The sequence below is a fragment of the Coturnix japonica genome, chromosome 4 (assembly GCF_001577835.2).
Source record: "Coturnix japonica isolate 7356 chromosome 4, Coturnix japonica 2.1, whole genome shotgun sequence".
Classification (NCBI taxonomy): Eukaryota; Metazoa; Chordata; class Aves; order Galliformes; family Phasianidae; genus Coturnix; species Coturnix japonica.
Genome location: NC_029519.1, coordinates 15390238 through 15414181, shown reverse-complemented (window position 1 = coordinate 15414181; position 23944 = coordinate 15390238). Strand labels below are relative to the sequence as shown.

The following is a 23944-nucleotide window of genomic DNA, read 5'->3' as shown; positions in this document are numbered from 1 at the left end:
GCAGGAAGGGCACGGACAGCAGTGAAAACACACAGCTCTGCCTTTATTTGTGTTCAGTACTTTGTGGCTGCCGACATCGCATCGCACCGTGTTCCTCGTTCCTTTGCACAGCTCCCCGATCCAACCCCCCCTAAAACCAAATATACCCCCCGATCCAAACAAACCCCGCAACGTTTACATTATTAAAGACATCATTAGGAAAGAAAAAAAGAGAAAAAAAACAGCTCCTAACCATATTGAAAACGTATTAACTACATCATTAGTCCAAACATGACATCTGTGTTCTCCACACCCAGCACCCCCTCCATGCTGTGACACATCCAGGACACCCGGTTTAGATTCCATGCAAGTCAGTACACAGCTTCTTTCCCCCACACTAACACTGACATTTGTCCCCCCCGTCCCCATCCAGAGGCCCCCTGACCTCTTGTAGAAGTGGCATCTTCCTCAGCCCCCGAGCAGCTGGCGAAGACAGATTAAAAAAAGCTACAGAGAGAGAAAGGGGAGAAAAGAGAGAAAAAAAAACAACAACAGAGGGTTAGCAAATAGGAGAAAGGCATTCAAAACAGCAGAGAAAAGAGGTGCAACATGAAAACAGCCGACAGGAGAGGGGGAACCTCCTTCTGTGAGGTTATGTTATGTATCTCGTGGCACCTTCGTGGCAATCACACAAGTCAAACACTTCTTTTCTTTTAAAATACCTTTAATTACATTCTAATAAGGCAGATGGTGAGGAAGAGCAACCAGTGACTGGCAGTATGGGTTAAAAAAAGAACCTGCATTAAATGCTGCTTCTAACAGATAGTCTTGAAACCACTGACTGGTTGTGGAATGGGGCACTCAGTAATAAAGAAAGAAGCAAACCACTCAAATTATTTTAACTTGTTTTAAAAGAAAACAAAGCAACACAAGAATTGTACAAGAAATAAAACTGTATTCATAGCAAAACTGAGACAACACGCTGCAGTCAAGAGTTCTAGCTGCCTTGATTGCCCCAAAGGAAAAGGCCGGGCTGCGGCCTGTTAGCATGGGCAGCCAGCCCTGCTAACACAAGCTGAAGTCTGTGAGGTTTTAATGCCATCCCAAACAACACCTTCCTAGACAAATGCTCAGCAGTGGCTGTACCTATATATATAGGTATATCCCGGCTAGCTCTGACATGTGCCTCTCTTTCAACAAACTTTGGGTCTGAAGGGTTTTTGTTGGAACTGTTTGCCAGCACGCGCCCCCATGTCTCAGGACATGTGGATTCATGTGGACATGTGGATTCACCCTGCCTGCACACAGTGCAACTGGAGGATCGGGGTCACAACTAGCAGGTCTGAAATGGAAACGCTTATTAAACCAGTCTTTTCAATAGCATTATCCAAAAGTAAAAAGAACAAAAACACAAGATAGGTGACGGCATGAAAACAACCCCGGGTATGAAGAAAGCTTTTTAATCTGACTATCTGATAATCAAACCGAGGTGGTGGTGTCGTCTTAACGTCACCAATAAATACACTTAAACCGCATTGTTATTTTGCCAGCAAAAATAACTCTTACAGAACTTATTTTTACGTCTTTCTGCATGGAGAGGGACTGAGAGAAAGGAGGAGATATTAACTGTATGGAGAAAAAGAAAAGAGAGAGAAATTAAAGCTGCAGCGTCCCAAACTCGTTAGGACTCATCTTACATTATTTAATAAAGCAATAACCACCAGTACATAGTAAGACAAGTTCACAATGAGAGTATAGCAGAGAGCAAGAGTAACGCCATGGAAAGGTCACAGCTGAAATGCTGTCACGTTTTATTAGACCCTGTGATTTAACAAGTAAATGAAGGTCCATTCCAGCTCATTGTATTCAGGGATAATTACTCAGTACAGAGCCATGGGTTACTGTAAAAGAAGGGCAAAGAGAACAAAAAAACAAAAGAAGTAAATGTTAACCAGAATTCACTGTCTGATGAAGGCTTTATTTAAAAAACAAACAAACAACTCATCCAGAAATACACAGAAAAGACACCTGCAGGCAAACCACAGCTGCACTCGGCCACTGGGTGAACTCCTGGCCCCAAAGAGCAAACACCTTCCCTTTCAGTGCAAATCTTGCATTAAAACAAGGCTTTTGCTGAATAGAAAAGAAGCAACTTGCCAACATCCGTACTCTTCTAAACAGATGTCAAAAATAAAATAAAAAATTAAAGGTGATACTTTTTGCATGAAACCGTGAAATTTTTGGAATCACTGAGAAGAAAGGCAAAGAAACATCATCTTTCTTCACAGGCACTGGTATGTACAGCAAGGTGACCAGCTTTCCCTGAGATTGGATCCAGGATGTGCATCCAGCCCAGCACACTGAGAAGGAGACAAGGCAGGAGATCCTTCGTGACCCCTGCAGCATTCAGAGAACACTTAGTTGCAAACCATGGATCCAAGTTTGAAAAATCCCCCCAGGCTTGGGGACTGAGGTTTGGATTCAGGCCCTCACACCCGTGAAGACGTCAAGTTTGGCCAGAAGTCCTTTAAAATGATTTGATTTGCACATGACAGCACGGCAGGGTAATGATAGGTTAGCGACTGCAAACTAAAAAGTTGACAGGGCAGCCAATCTCTTGAGATCAGTGCACTGGGTTGCATTTACAGTCGACCCCTGGGAGGCAGGAAAAGCACGTCGCCGAGCAGCTGCTGTCATCATGCAGCCTCGCACAAAACAGAGGGAAGAGACAAAAAGCTGCACAACTGAGGAGTGGGGATGCTACAAGCGCTCGGCAGCCTGCTACTGACCAGAGGGGGAGTTATCAGCCACAAGCATCTCTTGCCAGTTCCACAGAGGCTGTTGCTGAGTTCTTCACAGAAACAACTGTAACCCAGAACAGCCAGGGGTGTGGACTGCTTAGAACAGACTGGTGAGCACAGGAAGGGAGCAATGAGTAAAGGTGAGCAAACAGGCACAATGGCATGGCTGCGTGTTAACCGAATGTGGGGGCATTTGCTTCTGGTGCGAAGGGAAAGGTTCTACAGGAAACCCGAACTGAAAATGAAAGAAAAAGGCAGATTAATGGTTTTATGGATTAATGACCAAAAAAAACAAACCAAAAAAAGGAACATAAATATGCTTGCTAACACACACACACAAACAGGAAATGTTGCTATGTGTTAATAAAGTTTAATTTGACTACAAAACATGCTTTATGCAGAAACACACACACACACACACACACTCAGCAGTGGGACAAACCATGTTTCTTCTCTAAAACAATCCTTTCACAGTCTTGCAAGCTACAGAACTCCTCAATTGTGACTTATTTAGATCCTTGCAAAACACTGGGGCCCTGCAATACTTTCTGGATCAATATTGAGATTATTATTCTGAATTCTGAAAAAAGCACCATGTATACATATTTAATTTAACAAGGACAAATGCCCATTGAAAAAGGCACTGTCTGCGTTTGTATAGCAGAAACAAAGATGTTTATTTGCTTCAAAGCCTAACACACAGTGTACAGTGACACGGACTGCCAAAAGCAATCCAACCCCAACAGAAATCAGTAATGTTCGCTCTCAACTGCACTTTAGCCGTGCCTTCATACTCAAAATGAACACTGTTGTTCTTTGAGCTTATTTATCCACATTCAGATCCTGAAAAGCACAGAATTGGTCTTTTCATTGTATTACAGTTACTGCTGGCAGCAGGGGCATTCATTCTACCAGACTGCTCAAGACGACTGCAGTGCAGGGCCCTTCTGAAGCTCTTCTGTTAGTGGAATGCCCTATTGAAACTAAACTCAAACACCTCTCACTGACAGCGTAACATGTACTTGCTTTTCCACATCTCTTGGTGGAGATAAGAGGTAAGGAATTGGGTAATCAGTTTTCCCTACTTAAGGGCAGACCATAAGGTAGGTAGGATTCCATCTGATAGAAAACATAAATCCTAGGTTTTTGTGCAGGGAAAGGTGGCCTAGAGGCTGAGTTGTTGGGATGTTTTATAGTTAAATGCTGCTATTTCAACATGTCCCATCTCAGGGAAATCTGTGCTCAGGCTGGGGGTGCTGTTGTCCTCATATTGGATAACAGATACTGTTGCTCTATCAAGAAGCAAGACTTTCCCTGAAAAGCTTTTCCTTTCCTCTCACCAGAGCATCAACAGCAAATTAAAAAGGCTCATTTAAAAACACTCAGCACAGCTGTAAGTAACTCACTGTCATTAGCAGTTTAGCTAATAACTGTAATGATGCCCTCCTGCCAGGAAGGTGCATTTCATAGACATATTTGTTTAAATTAGCCTTCATTTTACAATAGTTGTTGACGCTCCCCACTGCAGACGCTTATTTATGGCAAGGTTTGCAAGCCCTTTCAGACATCCCTCTCTGTTTGACAAGCCTGCCCATGACTGTGTAGCTATTTCATATCCCTACTAATGTGAAGACATAGACACTCCAGACAGACTCACAGTGGGACACTGCTGACAATGCTCTGCTTCAGTGGGAGCCCTCTCTATGCCCTGGCAAAACTCATTGGAGACTCAGCTGCTGGCTTTATTCAGAGGCAAAGTGCTCTGCCAGACTTTCTGGCCACAGCTTGAGCACAGCCCGCTCCTTCCACTAGCCTTACCCAAACCACACACACTTGGCATGGCTCCCAGACATGTGTCTGCTACAAGTGAATATCCATCCATGGGGCAGCCCGTTGGACTATTAAAAATGTCACCAAGTGTCTTAGTCGATATTCAGAGCTTTCTGTTATCTCCTAACACTCCACATCTCTCATGATTTTGGAAAACTGACTATAGTCAATCGACAATACTCACACACACTTTCTCTGGTGCTTTAGGATAAATGAAAACTCTAGTTTGGGCAGACTTTACCATCTGTTGGGAATGGAGGAAATAGAAACTAGTTTTGTATCCTGCACTGTAACAAAGTTAACCCCGTGACTTGAAGGGGTGGGAGCAAAGGAAGAAGAAAGGAAAGAGATTTTCAGGCTAGCAGGGCTCTGTCATCACATCTCCATAGCAATTGTTGCCATAGAATTGACACGGCCTACGTGATTAAAGAATCTCATTTAGTTCTGAGGGAGGTAGAAAAATAGACAGAACCAGCAAACTGCTAGAAACACTTATAAGGAATATGACCTAATCTTTGTTTTCCCACATCTAATGTCCAAATATCGACTCCCTCTGCATTTTACTTGGCAAAATGTTTGAAGACACACTTCATGGCATTCTTTTTTCTATAACTGTTTATAGAGACAGAGTGGAAAAGCCCTTACAGTAAGGGGGAAAGCAGAATAAGGCAGAGATGATAACACTTAGAGGCTTCTGGACTTGCAGAGGGTTTGCTTTTTCAGGAACTGTAACCAATCCCACTGTGAGGTCTATGTATGTTAATGACGCTTACCAGGACAATGTGCCTCATGCACCATGCAGCCAAACAGCAGTTAACTGTAAAACAGCAAACGTGTAAGAACTAATAATGACGATGATGATGTAAAAATAATAAAGAGAAACCAAGCCATGATTAGTGCAAACTACAGAGCTTTGGTCTAAAAGAGTAATCTGTAAAAGAAAAAGACTAGTGTACTGCCAGCCACTGTTAAACAAGACACCGTTAAGCTACTGGCTTGTGAAAATCATGGATTGTTATAGAGACTTATGATTTAAACATCCAAATGAATCATTAAGGACAACTGGAGAGGTTAGAGTAAAGAAAGCACTGCCATTTTTAACACTGTTGTTTTCCTGGAGGAGGAAAAATGACCTAATTTCTTCCCAAGCCTGAATCAAGTACTGATCTACCACTTGCATAGAGTTCACCCTGCCCCAGAATTAACCACCAAGGATGGTACCAAAGCATTTTCATAGGAGTACGTGTTGTGTTAGGAGCGCTTCTGAGATCAGAACTGCTTCTAGAAACAAGTATGTGACTTGGGCCACAGCTACTAAGTGCTGATAGTACAGAGCACGTCTCTCTTCTTGGCATTTCTGACCTGGACAGATCTCAGCTCAGAAGTCTACAGTCCCCAGCATGCAGACATCAGAGAGCTGTAACCAAGAAAGAAACTCAGCTGTGTACTCCTCACAGAGGCTGGGGAGAAAAGTCTGGCCCCAATTAGTCGCAAGCTCCTCAGTATGAAAACATATTAAAAAACCCTGAAGGTAATTCAAAAGGGCAAATCAAAATATGCGCTAAAAAAAGGAATGGACAAGCGAGAAAAGGGCAGGAGCACTAATTGCTCACTGCAAAAGAATGTTGACATTGTAGCAGTTCCAGCTCTAAACTAAAATGACTAAAACAGGATCTGATTCTGGTTATTGGGTCTTTCCTCTCCTGTCTCGCTTGATTCCAAGTTTAACGGTTAAGGGTTATTTTTCCTGACAAGCTATCTGGGCATGTGCCATATTCTTTATATTAACAGCAGTTCCCCGTGTACTAAAACTGCCTTGTACAGGCAGGATTTACTATGGATTTGCTTCACTTATGTGCAGACAGGGGATTATATGACAACGCTATAAAAAGCAGACGCTCATCTATCTGCACACTGCTTTTGTATACATGCTAAGGTGGGACAGCCCTCCATTTCATGTTATGTACCACTTTGCATTGCTAGGTGGATCAGGAAAACCGTTTCAGCTGCACGGCTGGGTTGCTATTGAGGAACTACAGAACATTAAGGCACTGCTGATATTCCAGAGCATGAGACACTGACAAGGGGCTGGAGATCCTTTCACACCATTCCCTTGCATGGCGAACCATTCTAAACCTGTGCATTATCTCTCACTCTTTCTGGGGAGGTCCAATATTAGTACAAGGCTGTAGAGACCACCAGAGACTTTCAGAGACTTTTATTTTGCAGATTCAAGAATTCAATACTATTATGTTCCCTGAATAATTTCCAAAGCTTTCTCTAAATCTAATCAAGACTCTGACATAGAACACACTCCTCTCTGTGGTAGTGGGACACTCCTGCTAACCACACCCTAGCCTTCTTCTTCATCAGAGACACTGACAGACCAAAGGAAGGGCAAGGGATCTCAGCCAATGGAACCAAGTTCATCCTCTTCCACGCAGTCAGCAGCTAATATGGGAGGCTAGTACTGTGCTCACTGCTCCTGAGGATGACACATAGAGCTAAAATGCATCCAGCTACCACTCAGCCTTACTAGGGATTATATCTGTCTGCAGACCCCTGATAAGGACTGGCTAGGTTGGGAAAGAGATACGAATACTCAGAAAATATTATAAGAGAAGCAAATACCATCAGGTTAATTACTTACTTTTTTCTTTCCTTATCTCTTTTAAGAGTTTGTGATCCTCCAGCCTGCTGAGCCTGAGATTGGAGCAATTCAGCTGCTGTCTTCCTTTGTTTAAATGCATTAACTTCATCATCCAAAGATTTCTTCTTATCCTCCAGTTTCTTTTTTTCATCCTGATGTAACTTCTTCAGACGATCAAACTTCTCATGGAGCTAGAGAGAAAAGAAAGAAGTGAACACCACCAGATACTCTGTTCACCGAAGAGAAACACAGAGGATTCCCAAAAGATCTCAGCCCACAAATCTCTGTTGGACTTTACATCGTTTCTTACATCCTGACCTGACAACGCATAGACAAAGGGCGGGAAAGTCTTCCAAAGCAGCCTATACAACAAGCACTATTCTAGTGAGGAACCAGTGCTCAGACTAACAAAAGAGGACTGGGAGAGCATAATCGCAAACAAATTGATAAATAAATAATCAATCCATTTTCTTAACAGAGTTGTTGGCCTTGTTTCTTTTTAAAATGCATTAGTGGGTTTTCATGCCCCTCCCCAACACTAAGAAAGTTGCACGGGTAATATTTTTATATAACAAGCTTACATCAGGGGTTCTGTTTCTTCCCTTGAATTCTGGCATGCCAAAGCTGTCAGTCAGAATCAAAGTATATGGCACCTTCATGGTGCCATTGCTGCAATCTAGCTTTGTCCTACAGAACAAGTACCTTAATGAAACTAGTTAAACTTTAGTTGTTGTTTTTTTGTTTGTTTGTTAGTTTAATAAAGTCCTAAACCACACTGCAGGAAGCGTGTCTGGCAGCAGCAGCCTACTTGGAAGTATATCACACATAACCACAAAGAGACAAGTACTGTAGTCCTCACCTCTTTTTCAGCCTCCTTCAGCTCTGCCTCTTTTTCCTTGACCCTCTGGACAAACATTTGCCTCATTGCCTCTTCCTTCTTTTGCAGTTCCCCCAGAAACTCATTTCTTTTGGCCTCATAAGTTTCTTGTAAACTAAGGAGAAAGAAAAGCCCTGTGATACAACTGAGGATAAACTCTACTTTCCCCAAGTCTCTCAAATCAGGCTTTCACCATGAATACTGCTTTCATACCACCCACCCATGTATGCTCAAAGTCATCTTTAGCCAATCATTTCTGAGGTCTCTAAGCCATTATACTTTCTCTATATGTTGAATGTTAGGCAATTCAAAGAGACCAGCTGGCAACAAGCACTCGTTCAGATGGACACCTCTGTATCTCTGCGGCACTGACATTTTTACAGCTGCCATTTCACAGTCAGTCCTGCACATGCTCGCTGCGCTTTCACGTTCTCTCTCAGCCAACACCTTTGCTGAAGTCTAGATTTATCTGACCTGGCAGGTTTTCTTGCCACACTGGCTCTTTATATGCTCTCTTGAGGACACACACATACACACAAACACTGAGTGCATCCAACGATGCCTCCTCCTTCAAGCTCTCCTGTCTACTCCAGGGATCCTACCTGAAGGGCTTGCTGTCCGGATCGGTGTCCTTGAAACCCATCTCTTCCAGTTTACATCGCCGGTAAAGCTCATAGTGGCGTGTGTGAGTCTGTTCACGAAGGTCTTCCATGTTCACACGGATCAGCATCTCCCGCAGCTTCACAAAGTCACAGTGAGTTTCATTTTCCACTGTAAGAAGACATTAAAGGTAAGAGAAGGGTAGAAACAAAAGTCTCTTCTCACATTCCCCACCAGGCTACTCCTCCAACAGATTTAACAGCCCTTCTGAACAGAGGACACTGCTACTATTGGCCTGACACAAGGATTTATTATTGCAAGGACACAAAGGATAACCTCCAAGAAAAATTAAGGTCCAGCAGGTCCTTGCTCCTCTTATGAGAGCGAGTCCACTGTCTCCTGGTGGAAATGTCACCATTCATACCATGAAATGTTCAGGTCTTGACTCACCCTGCACTGTGCCCCAAGGGTACTGACGAGCTTTCATCATTTTGTTTCCTATTTTCAACTCCTCCGTGCTCCCAATCACTGCAAATGGCAAGTGGGCCTGGAACACATTTAATGAAACCTTTGTTAGTCCCTCTCAGCTCTGGTTGACTTGATAGCACATTAGAGATTAGCACAGCCACCACGCAAGACACTCATTACGCACACACTAATCTCAGGGAGTCTAGTCACTGGCCACTAGCCCAAGACAAGGGGAAGAAGGTTTTTAGAAACCTTGTTAGTGCTACCACTCTATGTCCTCTACCTGGCTGATCTTCCCAGCCACAGGGTCTCAGGTGAGATGAGCCAGTGCAAAACTAGCATCAGAGTGACAGCTCGAGCAACACGCTGTGCGGGTCTGCCTGCGGCGCTGTCCCAGGGGCTTGCCAGGGCTGAGGAGAACATCTGCACAAGCACAGAAGCAATAAACGAGCCTTCTTGGAGTCTTCTTTATTTTATCTCCCTCCCACTCCCTCTGCTCACACCAGAACACAAGATAGCTTGCTCTATCAGATCAGGAGACTGAAGTCTCTCTGTTGTGCAATGAGTGAGATCTCTCCCCACCTCCACTTGCTCCTGGGAACTATGCAACCTTCCACCAAGCTGCAGAGAAATTGAATGCAAGGTTTCAATACTTAAAAATAAAGCTGCCAGCTCCATGCACTCACCCCTTCTGCTGAGTTCTGTGCAGAGATATTTGTTAGCTAGAGCCTTTAAACTGTGCTTGGTTCTGGGCAATTAAAAGTGCCTCAGGGTGCCAATGGAATGGAACACTGTTTACAGCTCTTCAGCTTTTATTACCTGGCCTCAAAACTGTCTCATGAAGGACACAACAGTACAAGTGGGGCTTAGCGGTCAGTCTGGAGGGGCCATTCTGGGCCGTGAGGAGGCCCTGGGCACCACAGACTCTTGAGGTGCCCTTCACACAGTTACTTTTAGAATTGCGCTGACATGTCAGCACATGGAAGGATGCAGGTCAGCATAGAGCTAGGCCTATTCTGCTAGGGGTTCACCTATCAGTATCAACTGTTTGGCTGCTGTTTTACCTAGGGAGAAAGTGCTGGTGATTTCCTTTTTTTCCAAAAGTTCCAGCTCCCACCACGTGGAACAAACAGCTCACATAGTCACACATGGCTTCATTTAACTACCAGGTGTAGGGAGAATACATTCTGCAGTAATTAAATTGATTCAATCAAAATGGAAAAGCCAACTGGGAGCTGAAAGAATAGCAAAGATCTAATTTTGTATTATGTTTTAAAAAAAAAAAAATGGATGGGAGGAGATCCAAAGAATTTTGGGGAGTATTTTCAAGTGCTCTCTACATCTCTGAACTTGTAAACGTATGCACAGTGGGATTCTCAGAAAGACCAAATTGATTTGAAGCAAAACCAAGCATCTTGTTCTGAAGATTTGTTTAATCAACTGGTATCTAAATGCTGCACTTGACACCTTTGTTCACAGCTAAATACTTCTTCTGATCACAATGGCAGAGATCTTATATCTTCAGTTGATTGATTTCTGTCACATCAGGCCGTATTCTCTTCGTTTAGTAAGTCAACCCTGAATGCAAAATACTATGAAAGAATTCCTCATGCATCAATACAATAACCTAAAATGCACACTAAGTAATGAGTTCACATATTTTAAAACCTAATTTTACTTGCCATGCTAAAGATAATCAAAGCAGGTCATAAGCAAAACATTAATTAACCAAGAGATAAGTCTCAATTTTCCCTGTAATTAAAAAAAGAAAAAGAAGAGGTAGCTGATCCAGAACGTTTAATCTTCAGAGATAGGTGAGTACCTTTACTTTTCCTTTGAAATACCATTTTATCTGTGCTGGTCCCTTTGCTGTTATAGTCCTGTATTGCCCTTCCACTGTGCTAATCTTTCCAGTTGTAACACCCGGCAATTGTGATTTGCATTAGTTTAATGGAGGATTTAAACAGCTGATCTCTCTGTGCATCAGTTGATACAGCCCAGAATGCCTACAGCCTGAAAGTAATTGCAGATGCTTTAAAACATATTTAACTCAAGTTGTGTACTCTGTTCTGAACAGGTGGATCAACTGCGTGATCTTGCCACAGGATCCTGGAAGTTCAGTGATGGAAGAGGATCAGGTGGGACAGAAATCCTTGATCTGAATGCAATCAGACACTGAAGAAATATTTCAAGGAAGCATCCTATACAGTATCTCTTTTTATTCTGAGAGTGGCCAAAAGCAGACATTTGGAAGAGAGAGATGACTGGGCCACCCTGGCACAAACTATATCTTTTGTGACTGGACAACATGTTTCTCATGTCAGCATTTAGTTGTACCTCAAATGAAGGGGTTGCTCTAACCAACCCACTGCTCCTGGCCAATCTTTACATCTTTCACCAGAGCTGCAAGGCAAAACCAGACCAAGGACAGCAGGAGGAGACACCTGCAGAAGCAAGGCTTCACAGGAAACTCCCATCAAGGACAGCAAAGCTGTTTGGTGTGTGAAATGCAGAGCTTGCTGCAGACAGATAATACTCATCTGATTAATTCACAGCACAGGACTGTCCATGCCCAGCATGGCCAGACTTCACCATCTGTCCAATTCCCTGTATGTACCTCAACACTTACACCTTAAGACAAGGAAGTGGTTAAACTCCATCTGCTTTCTGACTAGAAAAGCCTGCCAGAGAGGCAGTAGCCTTCCTCAAGGCTCTGCTAGCCTAAGGTGACACTACAAAAATGGATTGTCTGTTCTCAAGACAGAAAATAAAAGGGAAAGTGGATTTAAGAAACATTGCAATATAGGCCGCCACCACTACAACAGTAATGTTCTGAGAGCAGGAAGTGCTGAGTCACTTACATTCATTGTTCCATTTATCTCGGCCACTGTTTCATCATCTGTGGGGAACTGGTAGATCTGGACACCGTTGCTGACCAGTTCACTCATGATCTTGATTTTAAACTTGGTCAGCTCACTTTTGGAAATGGCATCAGATTTGGCAATGATAGGAATGATGTTGACCTGGAGAGAAACAGAGAGGTAAGTCCTAGGGTTTGCTCCAGGTAGTCTTGTAGTGCAACTTATAAAAAACTTAAAAGCACTCAGTAAGTCTAAAGGATGCATCTGCCAACTCGGCCATAGCATAAGGGGAATGCAAGTAGGGAAACATGCCCTGGAAAAGCAGCAGCATTTCCATCATGTGCAAGGTGACCTGCACAGTAACAGTTAAAATTGCCTACCTTGCTGTCAAGCTTCTTCATTGTTACCAAGTCCAAGGATTTCAGCGAGTGGCCTGTCGGAGCAATGAAGTACAAGCAAGCGTGGATCCGGGTGTCATGGTAATTGTGCAAGACCCTCTTTATCTTCAGTTCTTCTTGCAAGTAGGCTTCAAACTGAGCATCAATGAACTCAACAATAGGCTTGTAGCTTTAATGAAAGGAAGAAAAATCTTGACGTCTCACAGAGATAAGCCACCTCTACTCCTATGCTAGCTTTTTAAAAATGAGCTGCTTCTTAGCTATTCACTTCCCAGGACCAATTCTCCAAATCTCCCTTCCTCCTCACCCATAAGAAATATAAATGTTGCATCTTTAGCAAGCAGATGTGATCTTAATTAGACACTATCAGCCTGTTTGACAAAAATGCTGACTATTCAGCAGAGAGGAGAAACACTACTAACAGGGGCTACAGAGGCTATGGATTACTACAGACTAATTTCCTCCAGAGAAAATGGCCTCATACTTCAAAATGAGAGAAGGAAAGATGCTTCTAAAAGGAAGGTTAATGCAGACTCATTGGCAGCAGTGTAAGTCTCCCTTGCGCCCAGGGAGCAAATGGCTTGCTGCTCTCACAGTCCCAATTCCTGCAGGTGAAAGATGCATCTCCATTCACTACTACCTTTGCCTGGTGTTCTGAGGCAGAAAAACTCTGCATCTTCCTTTCCAAGTCAGTCTCAAATACAGAGCCTGTCAGACTCGCAATGCAAAGGACATTAGTGCATCTTAAACAAAACTGAAGTGAAAATCCGATAGACCCAAAACAAAGCAAACTTCATCACAACGCCTCTGTGAAGATGTGCATGAGAGAGGACCTGATGGAATTATACACTCCTTGTCCACCATGCTCTGGCCCTGCAGGGACATGAACTGCCAGAGATACTTCCCCCAGATTACATTTCACTGATTACTCATCATGCTTCCACAGGAGAGATGGAAGAGCCCTGACAGAAGTGGCTGCTAAGCCCAATGTTGCTAGACCACACTTGGTTGCAAGTCTGTATTCAGTACAGCACATGGCAAAGAGCACAGAAATGCCCTGCAGCATTTTAGCAATCCCCACCAGATGAATTTGGGCAGAAGGCTACCAGCAGGCTGGTTATTGTTCTGACAGAGTAACAAAAGCTGCTCTGATAGCTGCAGCACTGATAACACACTATGGTCTCTCTCTCCTTTTCTCCCTGTCCCATCCCAAAAGGATGACATGGGCAACTTGTAAGAAGGAAAGAGGAGAGCAGAGTCTGGCCCAACTAGGACACAAAAGGAAACCCTGCATGAGTGAACTGAGTCATGCTACAGCTTCTCTGCCTCTTCACTTACCTGTCCTCTTTGTTGATTTGATCCCCAAAGCCCACTGTGCTTACAATAGTCAGTTTGAGGTTGACGTTGCTCTCTTGCAGGTCATAGGTACTGGACTTCAGCTGGACCCCAGGCTGTGAGTGAGATGCTGGGTCACCTTCAAATTTGGTGTTGAAAAGTGTGTCCATGAGAGTGGACTTACCAAGGCCAGTTTCCCCTGTTGGAGAAAAAGAGAGTCAGGATGTTTTGTTGAATATTAACATGGCTTGCCCTTTCAGCAAACCCTGTTAATTCAAACATAACAGGGGTGAAACTGTAGCAGATGAAAGCAGATCTCATGCTCCAAAGGCATCCTCTAACAAGCAGAAAAGCATGTACAATGGGAGGTCTGTATTCTGGGCAAATTACATTTCACAGTCTAATGGCCATTAATATCATTAGAAGAGAGATTTGAAAAGAAAGAGTTGAAAAGACAAGGGGGAAAGCATCATTAAAATCCTGCAGATACCCGTAATGCACTACAAAGATGCTGCTTTCATCAGTAGGCAAGCAGAGGAAGGAAGAAATGAGGCCCATTGCCTCTTCCTAAAATAGATGCTCCAGGTTAGTATTTCTGTAATTAGCAGCCACTAAAATAGCTCACTTTGGTACAGAGTTGGTTTCTACTCTACAGCAAGCAATGCAGTTGGTTTCTTGTACCCACAATACACTGAGTTGGGTGATAGCCTTCTAGCCTGGGGAGAGGCATTTTCTCTTGTATCTCTTCCATATACCTAACTGTGCGACTTGCACTCAAAAATCTGCTTCCAAAAGCTCTGCAGCACTGAACTGTTGGATTCCATCTATCACCAGAGCTGTTTCCTTATCTGGTGTGAACAGACAAATCTGAGAGACCAGTCATAAATTTGTTTTAGATACATCCCAGGGAGAACAAAACAAATCTCCGTGCGCTCATTCCACAGGGTGGCCTCCCTTGCCAGGCTGACAGCAGAGCCAGCTCTCCAAGTCTGCAGGACCTGCCTTTGCACTACACCTATCAGCAGCCTGTCCTGCTGCACTGGGAGGACCACTGTGTTTCGGGGAAACAATGATTTCTGAGCTGCTCTTCTGGCTTTTGCTGTAATTTCAGCAGGCAGCTGAACCCCACCCATTGCGTAGGCTGCTCCAGGCCCATCAGGGGACTGTGTCTCACTGAAGTAGCCTTCCCTCCTTCTCCAGGCCCTTAGATCCTGGCCAAAACATCAGTATTTTCCTACTTCACACAGAAGAAAAGAGCTGCTCGTTTTCATAGGTTTCAAGCTCTGCAACAGATCCAAAATTACATGAAATGCCCAATTCAATAAGGGGAAGCTCCTCCCCTTCCCCCTCCGTCTAAATCTCTGTGCCTCACTCCTGCAAGCAGGCAAATTCCTCTCTGTTGGCCAGAGAGGAGACTTTTCCAGCTCCAGGCTGAAGCACAAGGTAGGGCAGAACTCCACCGCTCTGAGAACTGCACTCTGTCTGATTGCCAGGACTGTGTATCAGTTATCTTTCCAAAAGGCAGCAAGAAAGTCAACAGACATCTCAAGCATCAAAGGTGGCTGGGGAGCCAGCCAGCAGCCAGTGCCACACCATGCGAGGTGCACAACTTGGTGCCTGCTCCGTACTGACCTGTCTGCAGCCCCAGGGGGAGGAGAGTCAGCACTGGCAGTGTGCATGTCTACAATCCCAGTGGGTGCATAAAGCATGGTGCATTGCTGTGTTTTAGCTAAGGATTTCAAGAGTTAACACGAGAAAGCCTGCATGACCTCACCAGGCCTTTCTCAGGGATTCCAGGAAAGCAGCAATGTAATAAAAAAAAAGACATCTAAACAGCTTGAGAAGGCGGCAGCATTTCCAGAGCTCCTGCCAAGGGTTTCTGCCTGGGCAGTCAGGACTGAGCAGGGAGCCTGCTGCATAGATCCTTAGAGGGCTCCTGGGGACAAGGGAGCTGCTCCTGCCCCGCAATCTATCCTGCAGGCAGCAGCCCCATGCCCAGCCCTTTGGCTGCGTGATGGAGGCAAATGCTGAAGACAGAGTACATCTTTATACTCATCTCCTGCATGCTACACAGGGCCAGCAAAGGTGACCCTGAATTCATGATGAAGTTTTCCTTTTCAAAGGGGAAGATCTAAACTGCTAAGACATGATTCCAGAGACAAGAGTTTTCCACCCAAACACCTACAAACTCCACGTATAGAAAGCAGAATGCCCAGCCATCACCACAGCCAGGTCAGCATACACATCCCAGCAGCACACAAAACAGGCTCCGCACTGCGTGTCCTGTTGCCCCAGAACAGCTCAGCCACAGGAACCAAGGAACTGGCTCCTACAGCATGATGTGAGATGTTATCAGGCTGAATGAAGTGCTCTGCTATGTGAAATGCGACTAGAGCAGTGCTAGTGCTAGTGAAGGGCAAACAGACAGAACAGAGCATTTCTGAGTCTCCCAGGAGTTTCCACCCAAAACAGAGGCAGCTCCCTGCTGGCTGGAAGATGTAACCGCTGCCAAGTGCTGCTTGGAAGGATGGGAGTCCAGATGGAACAGATGGGCCGATGAAAAGGACAAGGCGGCTGCACTCGCTCCAGCCAGCAGCACGGGAATCTTCTCCAAAAACCAGAAATGATGAATGGGGATTAGGGGAGCCAGAATTACCATGGAAAAAGCAGCAGTGGATGCAAATCAAGCAAGAGGCATCCTTGGCAGGGAGATTATTGCTTGATGTCAGGCTTAGATTTGATCTCCAAAACTGTACTTAAGCATTATGCAACCTTGCAGCGGTCTGCTCTCCGGGCTGCCGAAGTGCTGAGAACAGACAAGGTAGGAATGGTGACCTTTATTGTTAACTCTGAGCCAGAAAGCTCTGGCAGCCATTTAAACCTAGCAGCATTGTGCCTTTCAGCACAGGGCAAATTTTAGGGCTGCCAAGCTCTGGACATGGGGCACCACCACTGCCAAAGCACCCTACAAGCTAAACACCTTAGCTGCAAACCTCTTTGTCCTCTTTGAGTGTGGTGATTCAATCTACTTTACCCCAGCATGTGTAAGGTGAACCAACAAACAGCTGCCTGCTGCCCCTCTACCTCCAGGCCTCAGAGCCCCCACTGTGTCATCCTCAGCCCGCTCTCCAGGAGTGGCAAAGAGCCCTCAGAGCACTCAGCTGCTCAAAAGCACCAAGCGTTTGAACCCCTGCAAAGTCCTTTCAAGAGAGAGCAACACTTGCTCTTCCCCAGATTGACAACAGTGGCTCCAGACATCAAATAATGCCATCTTAAAGAAAACGTCTATGTGTGCACAGCCCTTTCATGTGAATAAATGGGAGCTAATCCAATGTAGCAGGTTTGTCAGGACGAGCCCTGAGGCAGGGCAGCCTGATAAGGCTGTATCTCATAGAGAGCAGAAAATAGTTCTCATCTGACAGGCGGAATGGTGAGGAAAAACCAGGCTGCCAGGGCAGGGGGAGGAATGTGGGTCCACAAATGATGCTGAAGAGCTATGGAGGGCCCTACAGCTTCCCAGCCGCACTGCTGCCGCATGGACCTGTGGCTCTCAGCTGGAGAAACCCTGTATTCAGCTGGTTGCACTACTGACCACAAAACCAATTGATTGGCAACCTCCAAGATTCCATCTCATCACCCCACAGTGAGCTGCTGCTGGAGAGCAGATGGCAATTCTGCATGAGAAAACCCATGCACAGCCCTCCTTTCTCCAGCCAATGAGCGCTCCCACATTTCCAAGCTCCTCTGGAGACCCAGTGCGGGGCTGAACTTACTGCATGGTGAAGTAGTCCAGCTGGGGTGGTAATTCCAGCACAAACTGAATGCTGGGAAGTAATAAGCCAGTTGGGTCCAGTTTGGGAGCTACAGAATATGCAAAGGAAAGGAGGAACAAAACGGGAATCATTCTTTGTGAGAGTCCTCAGGATTGTAGCACATCCCTGGGAAATAAGAAGGTCATTTCTTCAGCAAAATAGCGGTTTCTCATTGCACCGAGTACATTGCTTAGGATAAATTCCTTGCAAATCCTGGGAGGGAGGAAGGGGGAAACTCCTGCCTATAATGTGATACTAGTCTAATACAACTATGATCTGGCCAAAAGTGAGAAAGTGTAACAAATGAAAACCACAGCTTGTTGTTCCCTTCTCCTTCCACCATCTCACTGAGCAACGCAGCCAGCACAGAATGTCTCGTCCATACTGAACTCAGCCTTCATACTGAACTAACACAATGAACATTTCAGCACAGAAGCTTCAGGAAGAAAATGGCTGTGCTAAGGAATATCAAGAGAAACCATCCCCAAGCCCTAACTTCTTCTGAGAGCTTTGCTCTGTTAGTCTATCTTTGGCTCTCGTCTGACAGAGGAGACAGCTTTCAGCAGGAGAACAGCTAAAAATTGCTCTAATCTGGACGCTCTGCTGAGAGCCATTTTTGCAGCTTTCCTTGGCTCTTCCAGCAGGAGCTGAAGGAATCAGTGGCTCGGCTCCAGCATGGCGCAGAGTAAAGCTGGCACTGCATTTTGCCTCTGACAAACACCACACACTGCTGAAAAATGGGGAGTACCCAAGTGCCTTCCTGTCACACTCAGTGGCCTGTGTCATCAGTTCACCTATTTGCTGTTTTCTTGGCCTCGAGCCTCATTTGCTTTCTGTTCTTTCAGTTCTTCACCCCAAACTCCTGCTCCACAAGCAAGACCCAACAATCTAAATGACAGAGAGGTTTTTTTTCTTTCTAGGAGTTTAACTTTGTTACCACAAGTTCAAAAAGGTTCTGCTAAGCCATGTTAAAGTAGGAGTTGGTCAACTAAACATTTGCAAATCTTTTTCTAAGGGCGTTTTTTACATTTTTCTATGTAATAAACTCTCTACTTCAGGCTTAACCATGTCTGTGTTGCTACTATTCATAAAATGTTGACATTAATAACTAATGCGTATTGATCTTGGCAGGTCCTTGTTATTCAGAGGGACAAGCAATTACTGCTCTCCAATGCTGTTCTGCAAAGAGGAAAGCAGAGGCGTTCAACTGCTTTCCACACATCAAGAGGAACCTCTAACCACAGGAGCCCTCCACTGCTGCACCTATAACTTGTAGAAAAACAAGCAGCAGCTCCATGTGTGCAAAAGGAAATACTGTGAAGTTCAGGCTCTGGGACACAAGAGTTTCACAAGGTCGCATCTCTTTCCCATACAGTACAAAGCACCTACTGACTCAGCCTGACAGTGACCTCAACTTGTCAGCAAAGTTTATCATCTCACAGGAATGCCCTTGTCAGGGAAAGTTTTCCTCACAGCTCCATTTAGCAGGGCTCTCTCTGCACTTCACTCCTTTCATCTCAGATTTAACCCTGCCCTGGACACACAGGACCCTGTGCCAGATCCCTCACAGAGCAGGACAAGCGGCCTCTATGTGGGTGCGGGGCTGACCCCAGCTGAGACATGTAACACAAGGCAGCACAGACAATTGCATCACCAGCCACAGTGTGGCCAGGCGCTATTTTAATTCAAGTATGTACTGAAGGGAGGGGGAAAGAAAACAACAGCTTTTAGTGCTTTAAGAGGAAGTTATTTCGTTAAAATAATTATGATAATAACTCAATATTTAACCACACAAGACCTCTGAACGAAGTTCTCCAGCATGAACACCTATTTGCTTTAAGAAATATGAAATGGAATCATACCAGGCAAATAAAGATCATAATAAAAGTGTGGGATTCTAGGCATTTTATTCCTATGGTTCACTGCTTGGTAGAAAGCCATACTCCATAACCCCAGCAGTGATTTCCCAGGACACCAGTAAATCATGGTACTTCAAACAGACAGAACAGGGGGATGGAAGTTGAAATCAAAGCTACTTTGTTAAACTCTGTTACTTGTAAGCTACACCCAGTTGCAGAAAAGCCCTTTTCAGCAACACAACTTGGCCAGATGGAAATACTCACCCACACACAGGATGTTGAAACAAAACCCATGATTAACTGACTTATTAACCAGCTGGTCAGGCAAACTGTCAAATCCTACATGTCCAGAAAGGGGGACGGTACGACAGCCTTCACCCTGAAATGCAAGGAAAAATACACAATTGGTGTCGTTTTCATGCAAAATACATTTCTCCCTCCATATCCTGAAGACCTCCCAAGTGCAGCCAACTACAGATTTGTACATACACTGTAAATCTTGCCTGTGCATGCTGCCCTTCTCCAACACAAACCCGGACAGCACAGATAAAACACCCCATCTGACTTATACGATATGGTAGCCATGACAGAAAAATATTGACCTGTGCAAAGTGTTCAATACTCACACACGACGGCCAAAGTGAGGCGGAAAAACATTTGTTTCCTCAGATATAGAGAGGCTCAAGTTTCACCTTATGCTGAAAGCAAAAATAATCCCCGCGGCGAAGGAAGGCATTAATGCTGCCTCCTCATACGAGCCTATTACAATTCACATTACAGCTTTGATTACAGATACAAGCTAGCAGCAACGAGGAAATCTGTACCTCCATCTGGTATGTGAACAGCCCAAACACGGCCTCTGCACAGCTCGCTGCTGCAGCACACAGCAACACAGAATGCAGCCTTTGAGCTGCCAAACGCAGCAGCACCCTCCCCCCTCAGGCTGCAAGCCGAGTCTGTTCACATCCATAGAATGGCCATGAGAACCAGCAGACCTGGAGACTGCCAGCACCAGGGGGGGGTCTGCACGGCCAGGCAGTGCCACAACCCCTCAGATCTGTGTGTGCTGAACATTCCTCTCCTGTAACCCCCAAGAAGGTGTTTCTGTCTCCAGATCAAAAGCTTTGTTCTTAATAACCTACTCAGGAGCCAAACACAGAAAATTCCCCTCCAGCCGTTGAGGCACATCATCAGCTCATGAGAGATACTGCAGCCATAAGGCAACTGTTCATAGGGGTATCATTCTCAGTTTATTCCTTCAAAACCCTGCTTTAACGTAAATAAGCCTGTTGGTAGGGACAAGTGCGCTGTTTTTCTTTGCTAACTACACCGGTGTTTCAGGCTAGGAAAACATCTCCAGGGACTGCATTACTCCAGCAGGCTGTCAAAGCACCATCCCTTGTTTCTGGTTTGCAGGTGCAGCTTTATTCCGCCAAATGTGAAGATCCAAATAGATTTTAAGGCATTAACTGTATCTACAGTAAAGTGTAAATATGTTTCCCTACAGACACATTTTGTATGTCAATTCTTCCTACTAAGACGTTCACCCAGCACCAGCACTATGCCTCCAGTCCTTCCTGAGCAGCTTTCACCTCAACAACGCAGCAATGGAACACATGTGGGGCTGTTTCCTCCCGGGGAAGGGAGTACACTGCCCCAGTGAAGGAGAAATGGGAGGGCAGGCCCTGCAGACAGCATCCTTCCTGCGGATGGAGAGCCAGCACCGCTATCTGTAACACACGGCCCTCAACCTGCATGCTGGAAGATGGTCTGAACACTGCTCTCCATAGGAAGTGTGTGTGGGCTCTCATTAAAAGCAAATCTTCTCCACAGCCCTAAATATAAGCGCGATCCAGATGGAAATGAAAAACAAACAGTCCAAGTTAAACTGCTCCCGCTCGGAGGAGGCATTTACCCTGCGACTCATTTCCTGTGCACTCCTCGTCACCTGTGGTTTTATCACGCAGTTACACCACGTTTCACATTTGTTTCAGGCCAGGAAATGAGTGCTGCAAAATGCGATTTTCAATTGCAGCAGCTGAGGCACCATGTCAAGCACAGAGCCATGAGGCACAGGCAGCTGTAGCAGCCCCAGCCCAAAGCCCGCAAGGCCAGGACATAGCTGTGTACTAGAAGCAGATCTGGAGATGTCACTGCTGCCCGTGGCCCTCTGGGTTGTCCATCTGACACTAAGAGCCCTTGCACCCCCTCTGGCTTTGAGCTGTCATGGCTGTGCACCAAAGGCAAATGCAGGCAGTGGAAAGGCAGTGTGAGCGCTGGCACTGCCCCAAGATGCCCAGCACTGTGCTTTTCCCACACACGCAGAACGACCTCTGAGGAGAATAGGCTGTTGTTGCTGAGGAAGCAGCAAAGTGTGTTTGCCACAAACGAGATTAAAAGAACAAAAAGAGCAACGTGTGCTCTTGCTGCACTGCCAGGCAGGGCTATCTCAGAGCAAAAGTAAAGCTTGGCCTTGTGAAGAAGTTGTTTCATTCCTCCATCCTGGAGGATTTTCACACCTTTTCTGAGGGCTCTTCCATGCCATAGACACCACTACCCCAACTCCTACAGAGAAGTACCGGAACGACACAGAAAATGCAGAGGTGCTATAACAATTTACCCCAAGCCTAACAGCACCGCACACTAACTAGCAGTTTACATAGGGGCACAAGGCTCAGACTGCAGCTGTCACAGGGCCCTGAGGATGAACGGCCATGAGAGTGGCACCCCACCCCTCCTGCACCAAGGGGGTCCCACCCTGCTGCTGAGCAGGATGCAGACACCTGCCTGAGGCTGAGCACCCGCATAGAGGTACCCATAGAACCCCATCACCACCGCAGCGCTCAGCATGGCGGCTGCTGCCTCTGCTGAGAGCCAGGCCGGGAATCCCTGCAGTGCAGCAGGGCTGCTCACAGCAAGAGACAAGCAGCAGGTCCCGAAGCCAAGAGGCCCCACAGCCGCTGTGCACAGCGCAGCTTTTCAGATGGCGTTTAAACAGCATCAGATCCCTTCCCCTGACGTCGGCGTTGTGGCATCCTCTTCCCCAAACTGCATTTGGCTCCAGTTCAACAGCAAATTAGAGCAACGCTCGTACCAATTCATTCTCGCTTGTTCAAGTCACTCATTCTCTTGTAATTATCCAGCAGACAGCGATGACACTCTCCATGTAACATGGAGATGTTGCAATGCATGAATGGTCAAGCACAGGCAAAGACTTTCTCTTTCCGTCACTCAGCTGATAACCGACCAGCAGGACGGACACAAAGGCAGAGCAAAATAGAATGGTCTCAATGGATCGCAACCGAAGTGCCGACACATCCCGCCGTGAGCCGCACACACAATCGCAGTGGAACGCTTCTCCACACGCGGACCCTGCGGCACCCCGCGCCGTTCCCCGCTCCCGCTCGGCAGGGCCGTACCGCAGCGATACGGGCGGGCACTACGCGGGGCCACGGATCCCGCCGCTCCCCTCACGGTTCCCCCGAACCCCCTGGACCCTCCCCGCGTTCCGCCCGGTGCCCGCGGCCCAGCCCGGCCCGTCTCGCTCTCACCTGCCGCGCCACCTCGGCCGCCGCCATCGCTGCTCGCCCGCCACACGGCCCGCCCCGCCCCGCCCGGCTCCGGACGCGCCCACCGCGCCGCCTCGCGGGGGGGAACCGCCTCGTCGCCTCACACCGCCAGCTCCGCCCGAGCCGAGACCCCGCGCCGCTCCGCAGCCATATTCCTGCCCGGTGCCGCCGGTCCCGGCGCCGCCATCAGGCTGCGGGAGGCGCGGGGGGACGGGCACCCCCCGGCAGATGGCGGTGGTGCGGGCCGAGCTGCAGGCGGGGCCGGGAGGAGGACAGCGGAACCGCGCTTGGGGAGCGCTGAGAGGGCGGGCGGTGTCCGTAATGGTGTGTGGGAATAAGGGCGGCTATAAGGGCCTGCTCAGCCTGGATGAGGGCACTGAGCTAAGCCGGCAGATGACACCATGTTGGCAGGTGATGATCTGGCTGGAGGCAGCAGGGCCATACAGAGATGTGGACAGGATGATGGCAGGGATGAGCTTAACGAGACCATCACTACAACCACAGGCAGCACCACAGGCCTGGGGCAGAGCGGCTGCACGGAGAGAAGGGATCTGGGAACATGAGGTGACAGCCACAGAATCACAGAATGAGCCGGGTTGGAAGGGACCTCAAGGATCATGTAGTTCCAACCCCCCTGCCTGGCAGGGCCACCAAACATACACCTTTACTAGATCAGGTTGCCCAGGGCCCCGTCCAACCTGGTCTGGAACACCTCCAAGGACGGGGCATCCACAACCTCCCTGGGCAGCCTGTTCCAGGACCTAACCACTCTCCTAGTGAAGAACTTCCCCCTAACATCCAACCTAAATCTTCCCTCTTTTAACTTAAAAGCCAGCTGGAAAGGCTTGGGGTGTTCCATGTGTGGAGACTGGGGGAGAACTGAGCCCAGCCAGCACTCACAGCTC

The 23944-nt window shown here is 46.5% G+C and overlaps 1 protein-coding gene across 7 annotated transcripts; it reads right to left on the bottom strand.

Moving 5' to 3' along the window:
* Positions 1 to 22: 22 nt before the first annotated feature.
* SEPTIN6 (septin 6) lies at positions 23 to 23097 on the bottom strand. 7 transcript variants are annotated; one of them, XM_015860715.2, is made up of 11 exons: positions 23022 to 23097; positions 19735 to 19849; positions 13803 to 13998; positions 12447 to 12633; positions 12067 to 12228; positions 9188 to 9284; positions 8740 to 8908; positions 8120 to 8252; positions 7261 to 7451; positions 5384 to 5427; positions 686 to 1880 (listed from the first exon to the last, which is right to left on the bottom strand). In XM_015860715.2, exons 1-10 carry the CDS (start codon positions 23046 to 23048, stop codon positions 5424 to 5426), a joined length of 1281 nt encoding a protein of 426 aa, XP_015716201.1. In that variant the 5' UTR covers positions 23049 to 23097; the 3' UTR covers positions 686 to 1880; positions 5384 to 5423. The 7 variants fall into 7 exon arrangements, with proteins under 7 accessions (XP_015716197.1, XP_015716201.1, XP_015716195.1 ...); XM_015860713.1 differs by lacking the exon at positions 686 to 1880 and adding an exon at positions 1937 to 3015; XM_015860711.1 differs by lacking the exons at positions 686 to 1880; positions 5384 to 5427 and adding an exon at positions 23 to 486.
* Between the last annotated feature and the right edge of the window lie 847 nt (positions 23098 to 23944).